This window comes from Saccopteryx leptura, chromosome 1 (assembly GCF_036850995.1).
Source record: "Saccopteryx leptura isolate mSacLep1 chromosome 1, mSacLep1_pri_phased_curated, whole genome shotgun sequence".
NCBI classification, from domain to species: Eukaryota; Metazoa; Chordata; class Mammalia; order Chiroptera; family Emballonuridae; genus Saccopteryx; species Saccopteryx leptura.
The window spans coordinates 93,018,457-93,037,440 of NC_089503.1; the positions used below are offsets into that span (position 1 = coordinate 93,018,457).

Genomic DNA, 18,984 nt, shown 5'->3' on the forward strand with positions numbered 1-18,984 from the left:
GTCCTTAATCCCCGGGCCGCGGACCGGTACCAGTCCGTGGGCCATTTGGTACCGGTAGGCAGAGAAAGAATAAATAACTTACATTATTTCCATTTTGTTTATATTTAAGTCTGAACGGTGTTTTATTTTTTTAAAATGACCAGATTCCCTCTGTTACATCCATCTAAGACTCACTCCTGACACTTGTCTCGGTCACGTGATATGTTGCTGCTAAAATTAAACCCATAAACTAGCAAAATGAGTGAAAAACAAAATTCCATCGAAAGTTTTTTTGTGAAGTGGAAAAGGGCCAGTGAGGAGACAGAAGAAGAACCTATGACCTCGAAGAAAAAGAAGGCTTCATTTAACAAACAATATCAGGAGTCCTACTTGAAGTATGGATTTATTGCAACTGGTGATTCTCACGCACCAAGGCCACTCTGCATAATATGTGGTGACTGGCTAAGTAATGAGGCAATGAAGCCTTCAAAATTGCTTCGCACTTGGAGACCAAGCACCCTACTTTAAAAGACAAGCCTTCTGAGTATTTCGAAAGTAAAAAGCATAAACAAGAAGGACAGAAACAATAACTGGTGGCTACTACATCAATAAATGCGAGTGAACTGAGAGCATCATACTTGGTGGCTAATCGTATTGCTAAGGCTAAGAAGCCATTCACCATTGGTGAAGAATTGATCCTTCCAGCCACTAAAGATATTTGTAAACTTCTAAGCCTTCTAAGAGAGGCTGCGGTTAAAAAGATAGCACAGATGCCTCTTTCGGCTACCACCGTCACACGGTGCTTTGAGGAAATAGCAGAGGACATTGAATCACAATTGTTGGAAAGGATTAATAAATCACTGTGGTACGCTCTCCAGGTTGACGAATCTACAGATATTGACAAGGCAATGCTACTTGTTTACATGCGTTATCTTTATCAAGAGGATGTGCATGAGGATATGTTATGTGCACTATCATTTCCGACCAAAACCACAGCCGCAGAACTATTTAAATCGATGGATGACTATATATCAGGAAAACTGAAATGGTCTTTTTGTGTCAGCATATGCACAGATGGAGCTGCTGCCATGACCAGAAGGATGTCTGGTTTAACTACTCGGATTAAGGACGTTGCACCTGAATGCGAGTCTACGCATTGTGTCATTCACAGGGAAATGCTGGCTAGCCGAAATATACCACCAGAACTTAACAGCATATTGAATGATGTTGTTAAAGTTATTAACCACATCAAAGCACACGCCCTTCACTTGCGCCTGTTCGAGCAGCTTTGTGAGGAAATGAATGCGGAGCACAGACACCTTCTCTTATACACAGAAATAAGATGGTTATCCCGAGGGAGGTCCCTGGCCAGAGTGTTTGAATTACGAGAGCTGCTGCAGAGATTTCTCTCAGAAAAAAAGTCACCACTAGCAGCACATTTCAGTGACGAGGAATGGTTCACAAAACTCGCTTACTTGTGCGACATATTTAACCACCTCAATGAACTCAATCGGTCACTTCAGGCTAAAATGACAACTGTCTTCAAGTTGGCAGTTAAAGTAGCTGCATTTAAAGCCAAACTGGATTTGTGGGAACAACGCGTGAACAGGGGTATATTTGACATGTTTCAAACATTCACGGGAATTTTGGAAGAGACTGAGCCCAAGCCTTCATTGTCCCAGATGGTGCACGATCACCTGTATTTGCTTTTAAAAGAGTTTGAATGCTACTTCCCACCACAAAAGACACACGAGTTGCCAAGAAATGGATCCGCGATCCATTTGTCAACAAACCAGGTGAATCAAGTGTGTCTATGCAAGAAGAGGATCAACTACTGGAGATCGCAAATGACGGCAGCCTTAAAAATATGTTTGAGACTACAACTCTGCTGGTGTTCTGGATTAAAGTCATGGCAGAATACCCCGAGATCGCCACAAAAGCACTAAAAACCCTGTTGCCATTTCTGACATCCTATTTGTGTGAAGCGAGATTTTCTGCAGTGACAGCAACCAAAACAAAATTACGGAATAGACTGGACATAAGCAACACACTTTGGGTGTCATTGTCTCCCATTACCCCTAGATGGGACCGTCTCGTTGCAGAAAAACAAGCTCAGGGCTCCCACTAATTTAGTGTTATGGTTGTTGAGAGATAGGCTACTATCTCTCATTCTATATAAACATTATAATAAATAACCCTTAACTTACAATACTCATAACAATGGTGAGTTGTATTTTTCATGCACTTTATATTTGTTTTTGTGTTGTATCATGTTTAAACGTTACCATAGCGACTGGGAAGTGTTTGGAGGCAGAGAGGATGTTACTCATATTATGTTGTTGTGTGATGTTAAGAGGATGCGTCTAATAAAGTTGCATACGAGTACACAGTGGATTCATGTTTATTTTTATTGTCATAGGTTCATAATTGGTAGTGAGCCTGAACCTATCATATTACATATTGATGTCAGACATGAAACGTTGTCAGAATAACAAATTTAAATACAGCCTGAATAATGAGGACATGCTCGTTCCTCCTTTAACTTAGCCCAATAAATATCGTAAGTTCAACAATAATATTTAAAAATACCACAGTTTTTACGCCGGTCGCATAATTTTATTTTGTGCATTTATCCATCCCACCCTAAAGGCCGGTCCGTGAAAATATTTTCTGACATTAAACCAGTCCGTGACCCAAAATAGGTTGGGGACCACTGCTTTATGGCATTTTAATGGTAAATGGAAGTCCTTTACCTATGTGATTATGGTTCCTAGTCTGACAAGTAGATGGTTATACTTACTCCTGTAATAATTCTGATCATATCCAACAAATATTATTGAGGTTTTACTACAGATCAGGCTCTGATTAAGGAAAACAAACATTGAAACAAGTAATTAAAACATAGTAAGAAGAATTTTATGATTGAGGAAGTAAAGATATTGCTTTTAAAATTTTAAAACATTGGCTGGCATAGCTCATTTAGTCGGGGAGTCAGGGAAAGTTTCTCAAAGCAAATACCACTCCGTGAGTCCCAAAGGATGAGTGGCAGGAAAAAAAGCAGTGGCAGCTGAGTGGTCCAGCCAGGGGGTGTGGCACAGCAAAGGCTGCAGGGCTAGAGAGTATGGCAGATTCAAGAAAGAGCACAGGGTTTGGGGGTTGGGGTTGGTGGCTGGAGGTGTCAATAGTACAAGCAGGAATGGGGGGCACATATATTGAAGAGCTTTTAAACCATTTGAAAGAGCATAAACATGTACATAAGTTAGACCTGTTGCTAAGTTTTTTTACTCCTTGTACTTAGCCTGTTCTATGCTTACCATGCTCTTTAGGGAAGCAGCTTTGAGAGAAAATAGAATGAGTTTGGTTTTAGGCACACCATGGGTGAGTTCATTTTGGGAAGTCCACATGGAGTGGCATAGTGGGCACTCTAGTGAAAAGCTCTGGAGCTCTGAAGAATTACAAGGGCAGATTTGAGACTCATCCGCATTGAGGAAAAAATCAGCCACACAGTGGGGGAACTCTTACAGGAGAGAATCAAAGTTAGAATCAGAGCAATTGACATTTAAGGACAGGAATGTTTGTTTTGTTCACTGCTGAAACCTCAGCATAGAACCTACTACAGAGTAGGTACTTACTGAAATTTGTTGGATGGATGGATGGATGGATGGATGGATGGATGGATGGATGGATGGACGGGTGAATGGACAGATGAACGGGAGGCTAAAATATTGGATGATGTCCTTTGTGGGAGAAAGGGAGTCTAGTTTCTCGGCACAAATTTAGCCTTGGCCTGAATTCATATGCTTCCAAGAAACCTTAGCCCAGTTGAGTAAGCATGCAATAGGGTTACTTTTCCCAAGGCTTTCACCAGGTTATAGAAAGAGCAGCAATCTCCCTATCAATTGGCATCTAAGCAGAGGTACTCAGGCCTTTCTAGAGGAAGAAAGCAGTGCTCTGAATTCATTGTTCCTCCATCCGACACGATCAGTTCTGCCTGTTTCCCCTGTAAAAATCTCGCAATTTACCTGCGTCCTGGCATCTGTCTCTACTATCTATTCACTGACTGCGGTGAAGCAAAACCAAGACATATTCAAGCACCAACAAACACGCTACAGGCTTAGACTGGAAGGCCAAATCAGTATTCAAAAGAGGTGTTTCATCTAGGTGAAGGAATGTAAGAAGATAATAGCTCTATCAGTCTGCCTTTACAATATTACTCAGTGAACACTGCACTACCAACGTGGTATTCTACAAAAATTGCATTCAATCTAAAGCTCCACTGAGCAAATAGGTCCATTGAAATGAAGTAAATTTAGTTGTAATGAGCAAACAGAAAGTAAAATGGCCAGAGGACAAGAAAGAATTATCTTTCCTCTGACCTTCAAAAAAGGAACTATTGGTGGAAACAAGAACCAGAGGAAAAGAGAACACTAGAAAAGGCAGCTGGCACAGAAGTGGAAAGGCAACTGATTTTAGGTCCTGGCTTCCAGACTCCAGCTGTATACTCTGTGTAATTGTACCCCATTCAAGTATTTTTTCTAAACCTGGCATCCTCATCTACAAAATGACAATATAACAGCATTACCTACCCTGAAAAACTGTTGGAAGAATTAAATAAGAAACTACAAACAATAGCTTGGCCCATTTCCTTTCTCTGCTTTCCACACTATTTTAGTTTCCTTATCTAATCAATAATCATCTGAAATTATCTACCTGGGTTCCTCTCTCTAAAAGAATGAAAATTGGGGGGGGGGGGGTGTAGGAATTCTACTTTGTTCTTGTATCTACTTATTTGCTAGTTGGAAGATGGGCCAATGACCAACTGACCAAACAGATTAAAGAACACGCTGTAATGTTATATAAATGTGTGAAGACTTATGATTATAATATGTACCCTGGAAGCCACGCCACTATTTCTGCATTTTGATTAAGATCATGTTATACGGTCTCTAATTATTGTTTTAATAGAGAGAGAATCCCAGGAATTCAATGTATAAGCTTTATACCTTGACTTTTGCAACTTTAAGAGGAAGGAGCCTAAGGATGGTATCAGATGATTAACTACCCTTTCCTCTATGCTTATCCTAACCTGTCTTTTCAACTTATTTTAAATTTGTATTAATTTTAATTTATTCTGTTAACATGGATTCGAGTGTCCCACTCAATATAACACCTTTATCCTCTACCCCTATGTCCCCAATTACACCCCCTTTTCCCTCTTCCCCTAAAACTCCCTCTCCCCTGCCCTCTGGGATTTTCTGTCCTGTTATCTATATCTCTGTGTTATGTATATATAATTTCACTAATCCTTTTACCTTCTCTGATCCCATTTCCTCATCCCCCTTCCCTCTGACTGCTGTCTCTCTGCTCCCTGTGACCCTACCTCTGCCTCTATTCCATTCCTCAATTCACTTTGTTCACTAGATTCCACATATAAATGAAATCATATGATCATATTTTTTCTTTCTCTGCCTGGCTTATTTCACTTAGCATAATAATCTCTAGGTTCATTCATGTCATCACAAAAGGTAAGATTTCCTTCTGTTTCATGGCCACATAGTATTCCATTGTGTATATGTACCACTGCTTTTTAATCCACTCATTCACTGATGGACACTTCGGCTGTTTACAGATCTTGGCTATTGTAAATAATGCTGCAGTAAACATGGGGGTGCATATCTTCTTTTGAATCAGTAATTTGGTATTGTTAGGATATATTTCTAAAAGTGGGACAGCTGGGTCAGAAGGCAGCTCCATTTTTAATTTTCTGAGGAAATGCCATACTGTTTTCCACAGTGGCTGCACAGTCTGCATTCTTACCAGCAGTGCAGGAGGGTTCCCTTTTCTCCACACCCTCACCAGCACTTATTGTGTGTTGATTTTTTAATGAGTGCCATTCTGGCAGGTGTGAAGTAGTATCTCGGTTTTTTAATTTGCATTTCTCTGATGATTAGTTATGTTGAACATTTTTTCATATACCTCTTGGCCATCTGTCTCTGCTCTTTGGAGAAGTGTCTATAGAGTTCTTTTGCCCATTTTTTAAATGAATTGTTTACCTTCCTGGTGTTGAGTTTTAGAAGTTCTTTATAAATTTTGGTTAGTAACCCTTTATCAGATGTATTGGCAAATATGTTCTCCCGTTGTATGGTTTTTCTTTTAATTTTCTTAATGGCCTCTTTTGCTATGCAAAACCTTTTTAGTTTGATATAGTCCTATTTGTCTATTTTGTCCTTTATTTCACTTGCCCATGGAGATAAATCAGCAAAAATATTGTTACAAGAGATATAGAAGAATTTACTGCCTATGTTTTCTTCCAAGATGTTCATGATTTCATGTCTTACATTTAAGTCTTTCATCCATTTTGAGTTTATTTTTGCGAATTGTGTAAGTTGGTGGTCTAGTTTCATTTTTTTGCATATACCTGTCCAATTTCCCCAACACCATTTGTTAAAGAGACAATCTTTACTCCATTGTATGCTCTTACCTCCTTTGTCAAATATCAATTGACCATAAAGGCCTGGGTTTATTTCTGGTTTCTCTGTTGTGTTCTATTGATTTGTGTGTCTGTTCTTATGCCAGTACCAAGCTGTTTTGAGTAAAATGGCTTTGTAGTATAACTTGATATCAGGAATTGTGATACCTCCAACTTTATTCTTCATTTTCAAGATTGCTGAGGCTATTTGTGTTCTTTTTTGATTCCATATAATTTTTTTTGATTCCTCAGTTAAATTTACTCTTAGATACTTTATTTTTATTGTTGTAATAGTGAAGGGGATTTTTTCCTTAATTTCTCTTTCAGACAGGTTATTGTTGGTGTATAAAAATGCCACTAATTTTGAATATTAATTTTATATCCTGCCACCTTGCTGAATTCATTTATCAGGTCTAGTAGTTTTTGACTGTGACTTTAGGGTTTTCTATGTATAGTATCATGTCATCAGCAAATAATGACAGTTTAACTTCTTCTTTTCCAATTTGGATGTCTTTTATTTCTTCTTCTTGTCTGTTTGCTGTGACTAGAACTTTCAGAACTATGTTGAATAAGTGGTCAAAGGTGGTACCCCTGCCTTGTTCCTGATTTTAAGGGGATTGCTTTTAATTTTGGCCCATTGAATATGATGTTGGCCGTGGGTTTGTCATAGATGGCCTTTATTACGTTGAGGTATGTTCCCTGTATTCCCACTTTGCTCAGAGTTTTGATCACAAATAGGTGCTAGATTTTATCAAATACTTTTTTTGCATCTATTGATATTATCATGTGATTTTTATCCTTCCTTTTTTTTATGTAATGAGTCACATCTATTGATTTGTGAATGTTGTACCAGCCTTGCCTCCCTGGAATGAATCCCACTTGATCATGATGGATGAACTTTTTGATGTATTGCTGGATCTGGTTTGCTAATATTTTGTTGAGAATTATAGCATCCATGTTAATCAGGAATATAGGCCTACAGTTTTCTTTCTTTGTAGTGTATTTACATGGTTTTGAAATAAAGATAATGCTTGCCTCACAAAAGGAGCCTTGAAGTCTTCACTTCTCTTGAATTTTTTGAAAGAGCTTGAAAAAGAGAAGTGTTAATTCTTCCTTGAATGTTTGGTAAAATTCGCCTGTGAAGCCATCCAGTCCAAGACTTTTGTTTGCTGGGAGTTTTTTGATAACTGTTTCAATTTCATTTGCTATAATATTTCTGTTTAGGTTTTCTAATTTTTCCCTATTGAATTTTGGAAGATTGTATGTTTCTAGGAATTTATCCATTTCATCTAGGTGTTCCAATTTTTTAGCATATATATTGTCATAGTATTTTCTTTTTTTTTTTTTTTTTTTTTTTGTATTTTTTCTGAAGCTGGAAATGGAGAGAGACAGTCAGACAGACTCCCGCATGCGCCCGACCGGGAACCACCCGGCACGCCCACCAGGGGCGACTCTCTGCCCACCAGGGGTCGATGCTCTGCCCCTCCAGGGCGTCACTCTGCCGGGACCAGAGCCACTCTAGCGCCTGGGGCAGAGGCCAAGGAGCCATCCCCAGTGCCCGGGCCATCTTTGCTCCAATGGAGCCTTGGCTGCAGGAGGGTAAGAGAGAGACAGAGAGGAAGGGGGGGTGGAGAAGCAAATGGGCGCTTCTCCTATGTGCCCTGGCCGGGAATCAAACCCAGGTCCCCGCACGCCAGGCCGACATTCTACCGCTGAGCCAACCGGCCAGGGCCATCATAGTATTTTCTTACAATCCTTTGTATTTCTGTGGTGTCAGTTGTTACATCTCTACTTTCATTTCTAATTTTATTTATTTGAGTCCTTTATCATTTTTCTTGATGAGTCTGATTAAAGGTTCATCAATCTTGTTTACCATTTCAAAGAACCAGCTCTTGGTTTCATTGATCTTTTGTTTTGTTTTGTTTTAGCCTCTATGCCATTTATTTTCACTCTGGTCTTTATTATTTGCTTCCTTTTACTTCCTCTGGGCTTTATTTGTTGTCTTTTTCTAGTTCCTTTAGGTGTAGGGTTAAGCTGTTTATTTGAGCTTTTTCTTGCTTCTTAAGGTATGCCTGTAATACTATGAACTTCCCTGATAGGACTGCTGTTGCTGTGTCCCATAGATTTTGAGTTGTCTGTTCATTTTTAATTGTTTCAGGAAAATTTTTTATTTCTTCCTTGATCTCATTGTTAACCCATTTGTTATTTAATAACATGATATTTAGCCTCCAAGCATTTGAATGTTTTTCACTTTTTCTATTGTAGTTGATTTCTAGTTTCATGCCATTGTGATCAGAGAAGATGCTTGATATGATTTCATTCTTCTTAAATTTATTGAGACTTGTTTTGTGTCCTAACATGTGGTCTATCCTAGAGAATGTACAATGAGCACTTGAAAAGAATGTATATTCTGCTGCTTTGGGGTGAAAGGTTCTGAAGATATTTATTAAATCCAGTTGATCTAGAGTGTCATTTAAGACAGCTGTTTCTTTGTTAATTTTCTGTTTGGGGAATCTATTCATTGATGTTAGTGGGGTATTAAAATCCCCTACTATTATTGTATTGCTGTTGATCTCACCCTTTATGTCCATCAAAATCTGCTTTATATATTTAAGTGCTCCTATATTAGGTGCATAAATATTTACAATGGTTATATCCTCCTGTTGGATTGCTCCTTTTATCATTATGTAGTGACCTTCTTTATCCTTTACTATAGCCTATGTTTTAAAGTCTATTTTGTCCAATATAAGTGTTGCTACCCTAGCTTGTTTTTCCATTTTCATTTGCATGAAATACTTTTCTCCATCCCTCCACTTTCAGTCTATGTGTATCTTTTGTTCTGAGGTGGGTCTCTTGTAGACAGCATCTTGTAGACAGGTCTTGTAGACGGGTCTTGTTTTCTTATCCATGCAGCTACTCTATATCTTTTTATTGGAGCATTTAATTCATTTACATTTAAGGTTATTATTGACATGTACTTTTTTTTTGTAGAAACAGAGAGAGAGTCAGAGAGAGAGATAGATAGGGACAGACAGACAGGAACAGAGAGAAATGAGAAGCATAAATCATCAGTTTTTTGTTGTGATACCTTAGTTGTTCTTTGATTGCTTTCTCATATTTGCCTTGACCATGGGCCTTCAGCAGCCTGAGTAACCCCTTGCTCAAGCCAGCGACCTTGGGTCCAAGCTGGTGAGCTTTGTTCAAACCAGATGAGCCCACGCTAAAGCTGGCAACCTTGGGGTCTCAAATCTGGGTCCTCTGCATCCCATTCCAATGCTCTATCCACTACACCACTGCCTGGTCAGGCAACATGTACTTATTTGTTGTCATTTATTCTTTAGATCCACAATCCTCTTTCTCTCAATTTTATTTTTCCTTTGTGGTTTTTGGAGCAGGACCCATAACATTTCTTGCAGTATTGGTTTGGTTGTAATGAATTCCTTGAGTTTTGTTTTTTGGGTTTTTTTTGTCTGGGAAGTTTTTTATTTCTCCTTCAGTTTTTAATGATAGCCTTACTGAATAAAGTAGTCTTGGTTATAGGTTCTTGTTTAAATCACTTTAAATATTTCTTGCCAATCCCTTCTGGCCTCAAGTGTATCTGTTGAGAAGTCAATGTCATCTTTATGGGGCTCCTCTGTAGGTAATTAATGGCTTTTCTCTTGCAGCTTTTAGTATTCTTTCTTTGTCTCTTTGGCATTTTAATTATGATGTGCCTTTGTGTAGGCCTCCTTGGGTTCCTCTTTAATGGGACTCTCTGTGCTTCTTGTACTTGTGTGACTTTTTCCTTCATTGGTTTAGTGAAATTTTTAGCTATGGTTTTTCAAACAGATTCTCTATCCCTTGTTCATTCTCTTCTCCTTCAGGACACCCTATGATATGGATGTTGTTTCTCTTCATGTTGTCAGAGAGGTCTCTTAGAGTTTCCTCAGTCTTTTTGCACTTCTTTTTGTTTTGATACTCTACTTTTATGCTTGTTTACCTTGTCTTCTAAATCGCTGATTTGATCCTCTACTTCATCCAGCCTGCTGTTGATTTCTTCTAGTGCTGCCTTCATTTCTGATATTGTATTTGTCATTTCTGACTGGTTCATGATTTCTATGTTCTTTTTGATGCTTTCTATCTCTTTATTTAGATGCTCATTATGACCATCCATTGTTGCTCTAAGATCCTTGAGCATTCTATAAGTCATTATTTTAAACTCTGTGACTGGTAGTTTGGTTACTTCCATTTCATTTAGTTCTTTCTCTGGGGATGTCTTTTGTTAATTCATTTGGGTCACATTTCTTTGCCCATTTTCTCTGTGTATTAGGTAGCACTGTCAGATTTTGAAATATTTGTGGTGTCTTTATGAGGAAGATAGGCTCGGTGGTACTGAGCTCCACAGGTGTAGAAGCTCAGTACCACCTGTTTTCCTTGTTCTAGAAATGCTTCTTGAGGGTAATATTTTCCCTCCTGTTGTATGTGAGTATTGAATGCAGTCGGTCTTTTCATGGGTACAGTTATCCCTTAGGCTGGCTGGCTCTAAGGTCAACCTTGATCATGCGTATTACATGTTGTACAATGTCTGCCCTGTTGGATGTATTTATTTTCCACAGTTTCTGGTGCCTGCTAGACTCCTTCTTTGGTCATACTGCTTGTATAGCTATCTGAGTCTAGGGTTGGTGCTGTCTGCCACCCACCACCTGTTGTGTTAGTTCTAAATCTTCTTGAGTTAGCAGTGGATGTGGCTCTGCCCCTTGGTTCCAAGTGTCAGTCTGTCTAGACTTTTTTCACATACATCTATAGGATGTGGCCTCTGAGACCCAGAGGTGTGGTCTCCCACAGTCTGGACAGTTTCTACTGAGTCTTCCAAGAGGCAGAATTACTAGTCTTAGACTCAGAAGCGTGTGGTGGAAAGCTCCAGCCTCAACACCAGAAAACTGAGTCACTGATGCTCCCCCTGCTTCCTGGCCTCTCAGAATGACCCTTCTCCTTGACTGGAGCAGGAGAGACTCCCAAGGGCAGAGCAGTTGTTTTTCCCCAGGCTGATGCCGCTCAGAGGTGACTTCCACCTAAGAAAGATGGTGACTGCAGTATTGGAGAATGACTCGGCACAGGGGTTCTAGTGGCTATCCCCACAGTGTCTCTTCCTAGGCCTCCAACATCAGATTCTCTTCATGTAACTAGTCTTCTCAGTTCTCCCCTGCTAAAGCCCCTGGTAAGTAGCTGTGAATGAGGTTTTCTGTACTGGCCCTTTGAGATGGAGCCTGCATCTCCGAGAGCTCTGTCTCTTTCTCACAGACAGAAACTCTGGCTCTTTTCACTGCCAAATGCTGTCTGGGCACCTTTTCTAGGCTTTGAGGTTCTAGACTGGGGCTCGAGCTTGGGGCTGAGGGCCCACACCTTTCAGGGAAAACCTCCCCACAGTGAGAGTCCTCCTGGGAGCTGGGCAGTCCTTTCTGTGTCTCCACCCTTCCTAACAGTCTTAGTGTGGCTTCTTTCTGTGATCCTTGATTATAGACTCCTCTTTGTTTAGTCTGAAGTTGGTTTTTCAAGATGATTGTTCTTGAATTAAGTTGTAATTCAATTTGGTCCTGGGAGGTGGCAGTTGGAACATCCGCCTATTCCATTGCCATCTTGGAATCCTCACTTTTCAACTTTTCAAAACATTTTTCTCTATGTACATTTTTGCATGAAAGTAGAAAAATGGGGAAACCAAATGGATCTGTATTCTTATAAAACTCTGTGCTATACTACATCACCTTTAGACTGTTGCCAATTTACCTGCACATTATAGAAGAGTGAACATTTTTATGTGTAGTGTGGAAACATGAATCCTTCATTAAAGAGAACTTTTCACAGTGCTTGTTTATTATTGTCAATAGGAATTGAGAACTCATGAGATATAATGAAATACCTTTTTTTCACCATGGATGATTTTAATTTATGTTGGAAACCTGGCTCTATATTAAAAAAATATATATATCAGGTGTTTTTATTTGAGCTCAGAGGCCAAGTCAGGAAAACTGTATTTTATATAAAAGGAAAGAAGAAATTATAAATGATCATAGATTTCATTTAGAACCATAAAAATTATAATATTTATAAAGAAGCCAAAGGACCTTAAAAAGAGGGTGTTTTTTCTAGACCAATGGTTCTCACACTTTGGTGACATGAATGAGATTCATCTAACTGAACTGTGATGTCTGTTTGAGTCTGGGAGGGTCAGCATTTTTAACAGGGACCCCTACACCATTTTTGGCATACTAGAGGAGTTTGCACAGTTCCTGAGATGGCCAAATGATTGAACTGTTTTGGTAAACTAAGGTACTGAGATTAGAGAAAATAAGTTTTTGTTGGTGTGCACTGCAAACCCAGCTTGATAAGCGGACTCCAAGTCATGGTGTGCAAGCCATGGTGAGGAGAAATTGGATGCTTTACCTGGAAAGGAGATAAGCTCAGAGCAGAAAGGGCACTTCACGTACTTGAATTGGAGAAGTATTGACTTTGTTCCCCAAAATACAGGGCAACATAGTTTGGCTAGGTGAAAGGAAGAACCTTTTAAGAATCAGGTTCTTGGAATACTACCTGTCCATTAAAAAGGAGATCTTACCTTTTGCGACAGCATGAATGAATCTGGAGAGTATTATGTTAAGTGAAATATGATTTCACTCATATGTGGGATCTAATGAACAAAATTAACTAACAAAATAGAAACAGACTCTTAGAGAACAGACAGCTCTCAGGAAGGAAGAGGGTTTGTGGTCGGGTGAAAAATGTGAAGGGATTAAGAAAAAAACTTCATAGACACAGACAACAGTGTGGTGATTACCAGAGGGGAAGGGTTGGGGGGAGGTAGAAGAGGGCATGTGGGGGATAAATGGTGATGGAAGAGGACTTGACTTGGGGTGATGAACACACAATACAATATACAGATGATATATTATAGAATTATACATCTGAAACATTTATTTTATTAACCAATGTCACCTCAATAAATTCAATAAAAAATTTAAAAAAAAAAAGAAAAACAAAGTTTCATCTAGAGGTCTCTGTTTAGGACCCAGAGAGAGAGATAATTTACCTAGATAGAACTTGTAGGCTTCAAGTAACTCCATTCTCATTTGAACTTTTTTCCTGAAAATAAATTCCTATTATCCATTGAGGGAAAAATAAAAATCAGATTCTTCATCCATGGAACAGGCTAATGTCAGAGTTGCCACCAGAGGAGTCCCAGCTGGATGGTGCTGGGGTAAATCCCAGTGTGGGCTGGGGCAGAGGTAGATGGACGTCTCCTGGGGTTGCTGATACCTCTGATCTAGGGCTGCTCAGATGCATCACGTTCTCATGACTGTGTCTCATGACTGAGGCATGTGGATGAGGGTTGGTGTATGTCCCCATCAGAGACGGTTGTGTTAACTTGTGTTAACACAAATTATAACATGCTAATGGGTGTGGAAGGCCCAATGACAGCCCAGTCCTAAAAGAAATGAAGCAGTCAACTGCCAAAGAAAAGCAATATAATTTCTTTCTCCTCTTAGTACCCTTCCTCCTGTAGTTGTATAGAGACCATATCCTTAAGGAGACACAAACACACCTAGCAATGTAATAAATGAGTAATCACATGGATTTGTGGAAGTGGACCAATATCTGGCAGTGTGTATTAGCAGTAATTGGGAACAAAGGTCACTTTTACAATTTGTATTATAGTAAGATATGAATAACAAATTTTAAAATTCTGTTTATAAAATTATTTTAAAGTTTTTCTCATAAGTAACTAGTTATCAGAAAAGCAAAAAGTATTGATTTTTTTTTTTTTTTTTACAATTAGAATTGCATGTGTTAAACCAAAATCCTCTTATCATCTCTGATGCTCACTCCTTTCAAACGGAGATGAAAAAGCTGGGATTCAAACCAGGTTCCTGACTCCAAAATTCTTGCTCCTACTTTCTACTGCATTCTAATGTTAACATGAGGAAAAGCCTGTGGGCCCTGGCCAGGTGGGTTAGTAGATGAAGTGCTGACCCAACATGCCAGAAGTCACAGGCTCACCCCCTGGCCAGGGGATATAGAAAAAGCAATTGATGAGTACACAAGCAAAAGGGAACAACTAAGTAAAACAACAAGTTGTTGCTTCTCTTTCTCCCTCTCTCCCTTGCTCTCTCTCAAATCAGGGGAAATTATTTTAAAAACCATAATTTAAAAAAAAAGAAAGAAAACCTTTTGTAATGTTTGACATTATTTTTTTTTTCTTGAGAAAGAGAGGGGAAGGGAGAGAGATGAGAAGCATCAACTCATGGTTGAGTCACTTTAGTTGTTCACTGATTGCTTCTCATACATGCCTTGATTGGGGGAGGAAAACTAAGCCAAAACAGTGACTCCTTGCTCAACCAAGCGACCTTAGGATCATACTGATGATCCTGCACTCAAGCTGGTGACACTGTACTCAAGCCGGCAACCTTGGGGTTTCAAACCTGGAACTTCTGCATCTCAGTCAACACTTTACCCACTCCACCACCACCAGTCAGGCCATATTTGCAACTATATTATTTTCTCAATTTTTAAAAAATATACAGAGACACTTGAGTTTGCAATAGGTTTACTATATATAAATATCATTATCTTTTTAAAAAAACTGCTCATATATCCCTTCTGAATGTGGTGGAGGGAAACAGAACATAATAAATAGATTCTCCTGTCAAACACTTAACATTTATTCCAAAAACTTCCTCAATCCAGATCATTCATAGATAACATTTGGAGATATAAGAGTAGTTAAGGCCCTGGCCAGTTGGCTCAGTGGTAGAGCATTCGCCTGGCATGTGGATGTCCTGAGTTCGATTTCCAACCAGGGCACACAGGAGAAGCTCCCATCTGCTTCTCCACCCTTCACCCTCTCCTTTCTCTCTACCTCTCTCTTCCCCTCCCACAGCCAAGGCTCCATTGGAGCAAAGTTGGCTCAAGCGCTGAGGATGACTCCATGGCCTCTGCCTCAGGCACTAGAATGGTTTTGGTTACAACAGAGCAACACCCCAGATGGGCAGAGCATTGCCCCCTACTGGGCTTTCCAGGTGGATCCCAGTGGGGCACAGGCTGGAGTCTATCTCTCTGCCTCCCTGATTCTCACTTCAGAAAAATACAAAAAAAAAAAGTAGTTGAATATGAAGTTATGCTTCAGAGCAAGGAAGTCTTATTAATAATTTCATGTAGCCTGACCAGGCGGTGGCACAGTGGATAGAATGTCAGGCTGGAACACAGAGGATCCAGTCTCAAAATCCCGAGGTCGCTGGCTTAAGCACAGACTCATCCAGCTTAAGCACAGGGGTCACTGGCTTGAGCTCGGGATCATAGACATGACCCATGGTAGCTGGCTTGAGCCCAAACGTCACTGGCTTGAGCAAGAAGTCTTTGGTCTGCTGTAGCCCCCCTCCTCCCATCAAGGCACATATGAGAAAGCAATCAACGAACACTAAGATGCTGCAAGGAAGAGTTGATGCTTCTCATCTCTCTCCCTTCCTGTCTGTTCCTATCTGTCCCTCTCTCTGTCTCTGTCACACAAAAATAATAATATAATAATAATAATTTCATGTAGTTTAATGACCAGTCTGTGTTGTTTAGAGTTGATTTATAATTTTTATTGTCTCATAATAGATTGTCAGAATGCATTTGTTTGATTTGTCAGGGTAATATAAAGCTTTACTCAAATTAGGTATCAGGAGGAAAGAAAAGACTGAGTTGAGTAATTTTGAAAAATTAGACCATTATGTTAATTTAATCAGGAGGGGAAGAATGAAGTAGTCGCTGTCGCTGTTGGCCTTTCAGAATATGATGCAGATGAAATTCGTATTCAGGAGATGGCAGAATCTATGCGTATTCCTGCTTGAGAGGGGTGAGAATAGTTCCAAGACTAATTGCAAAAATCTTATAGATCAATAGCTCCTACTGCACTGGTTTAAAGAATAATTTTTAACAGTAGTATTTGCTGTGAAATACCTTTATTTCTTTGAGCTGCTGTTTGGTCTAACAACACTTTGAGCCATTCAGGATGATTTTGAATGTGATTAAGGATATTTTTTCTCCTGTGTTCTTATCACTGTCTTATCTCTAACAGGCTATTTGATGCACGAGTTTCACAAGTTTTGGATTGACGAGGACCCCATGGACATAATGGAATTTAATCGCGTGCGGGAGAAATTCCGCAAGAGGATCGTAAAACAGCTGCAGAACCCAGACATGGCTCTGTGCCCACACTTTGCTGCCTCAGAAGGTTTAATCAACATGTAATTGCCCACACTGATTTTAACGGACACCCCGGAACACTGCCTCATTGTCGTGTTAGATCTCTGCTTAGGTCCCGGCTCGCACACTGAATGCACACTGATTGTATGCATGCCTTTTGGTACAGTATTTTCATCTCTTTGTCATAATTATCAGATGCCCAGATAACCACTATTTCTGGAGTATCTGTCATCCAGTGACTGCTCATATTGTGGCATTTTGCGGTGTTACATCCTGCCTTGACGCCAGGTATGGAAAAAGTTTTCTATTTTTTTAGATTGTTTTCCTCCCTCGCATAATTCAGCACTGAAGAACTGTATTTCTCTCGCTGTATTTTGTATGTCAGAGATTTTGCTGACTCTTATTCTGTGGAAGCCTTTTAATTTATTGATATGTTTCATGACTGCTGCTGCTAGCTTTTCAAGCCAGGTTTATGCCTGGGACTCATTCCAATAAAGTATAAGACTTTAAAATAATACAGACACATGATAAGCCAAACCATTCCTGCAAACGTAGCCGCGCTTCACAAAATTGTAACGAGGCTTAAAAGGAGCAAATTTAGATAGGTGTTGTTTTTGTTTGAAGCACTGCAGAATTATATTGTAATTACCCCCAAATCTGTCATAGTCATTTGGATATAAAATTATTTTGTTCCCATAATTTCATGAGCTTGGATGCCTAAATATGTTTATGACGCTTAGCACCTCAAAAAAGAAGAATGTATACCTACTTCAAAAGCTGCAAAAGGTTTTTCACTGCCTGCCTCTTGCTGAATTCAGAGTTACACCCTGGCACTGTTCTGATCCAAGCATCTTTGCTTGGGGAACTGAGTGCTGACTGGTTTGTTTTCTCTGTCAAGAGGCAATATTTTTTTTAAAAAATTGCAAGAAAAAAAATGTGTTGCAGAAGAGTAACCTAAGCTATGTCATTCTGCAATATTTCTTGAAAATAATGACCTTGTCTTATATCAAAAGAAGAAATAAATTGCTTGGAAGGGGGAAAAGATCAAATCATTCCAAAACTGCTAAACATCATTTAAAAATTCATGATTTAGTTTGGAATTATGATTGTTGTCTGTTGAGTAGTATTTACCATGGCATTTCATACCCATGGTATTTTATACCTTTTATCAATTTTAGTATTATTAGATGTTTGTGTAATCACTTGCTTATTTAAATGAATTTTGAGTACTGCCTGTCGGTTATATGAATAAATTACATGTCATTCTACTGTAACATGTAGTAGTGGATTCCATTTTCATACCTTTTTGTTCATAGATCTTCTGAATATGTAAATATGCAAGTGGGTAGCTTATCAAAGACAGACCACCTGGGGCTGAATATACATCATGCCATCCTTCAGAGTAACCAGAAATACATCCAAGAGTGTCATGTCTGAGAAACTCCTTTTATTTCACTGCTCTTGAGGCCTGGTGGTGCTTTAACAATAGAATGAGATCCACCTTTTTTTTTGTAGCTTCCTATAAAGCCTGATTTGTGTGCTGTTAGGCGGCCAATAAAGGAAACATTAAGCTGCCTGTTGTTTTGCGTCCATTCTAGTTCAGCTGGGATTTGGCTTTCCTGTCCCTCTCAGCTGTGCACCAGGTGGCAACATTTTGCATTGCATCTCTTACAGCCCTGTGCCTTTTCTTAGAATGGGGGGGAGGGGCGGAGTTGGTTAACACATGATGTGCACTGTGTGTAATGTTAAGAATATATAGTCCTCTCTGAGGAGGTAAGAACCTGTGAACCAGGTAAATGGCCTGTCTTGGGAGCCCTGAATTTCTACTGCAGCTGCAGCTGACATAGATGAAAGCATTATTCCATATGCAGCCCAGCCTTTGTCAGCCATGTGTGTGTATTGTCTCTGTCTAGCCACTGTGGTCTGCGTCGCTGACGTGGCTTGATGGTATGTGGCATTTACACCAGCTCACGTCTCTTCAATTCGGGTAGAGATAGTTGACGGTAACAATGCTGGGAGTTTCCACTTCCAGGTCCTTGAATAATTTCTGTCTGTTGTATCTGAACAAGGCTGCACAATTTTAGGGGGAAAAAATAAACTCTGCCAGTTCTTTCTAGTTCAGAGTATTATTAGATTTCTTATTCACACCTCATGGTGGAATATGCATTCTACCCAGTAACATTCGTGAAGTGAGATGAGAAAAGCAAAGCAGAAGGTTAGCATTAAAAATGTGTGATGTGTTTCCCTTGAGCATTCTTAGCTTGCTTTTACTAATTCCACAGAACAACGGTTGACCACTGAAAATGCAAATGATATAG

At 39.5% G+C, this 18,984-nt stretch overlaps 1 protein-coding gene across 5 annotated transcripts in view; it reads left to right on the forward strand.

The window, feature by feature from the left end:
* The window catches only part of ELMOD1 (ELMO domain containing 1), a 79,914-nt gene extending 61,974 nt beyond the window's left edge, over positions 1–17,940 (forward strand). For all 5 annotated transcript variants that reach the window (XM_066371593.1, XM_066371592.1, XM_066371595.1 and 2 more), the window contains one exon: positions 16,539–17,940. In XM_066371593.1, coding sequence (XP_066227690.1) covers positions 16,539–16,711 — 173 coding nt within the window. In that variant the 3' untranslated portion in view covers positions 16,712–17,940. The remainder of the gene's footprint in view (positions 1–16,538) is intronic.
* Positions 17,941–18,984: the final 1,044 nt, after the last annotated feature.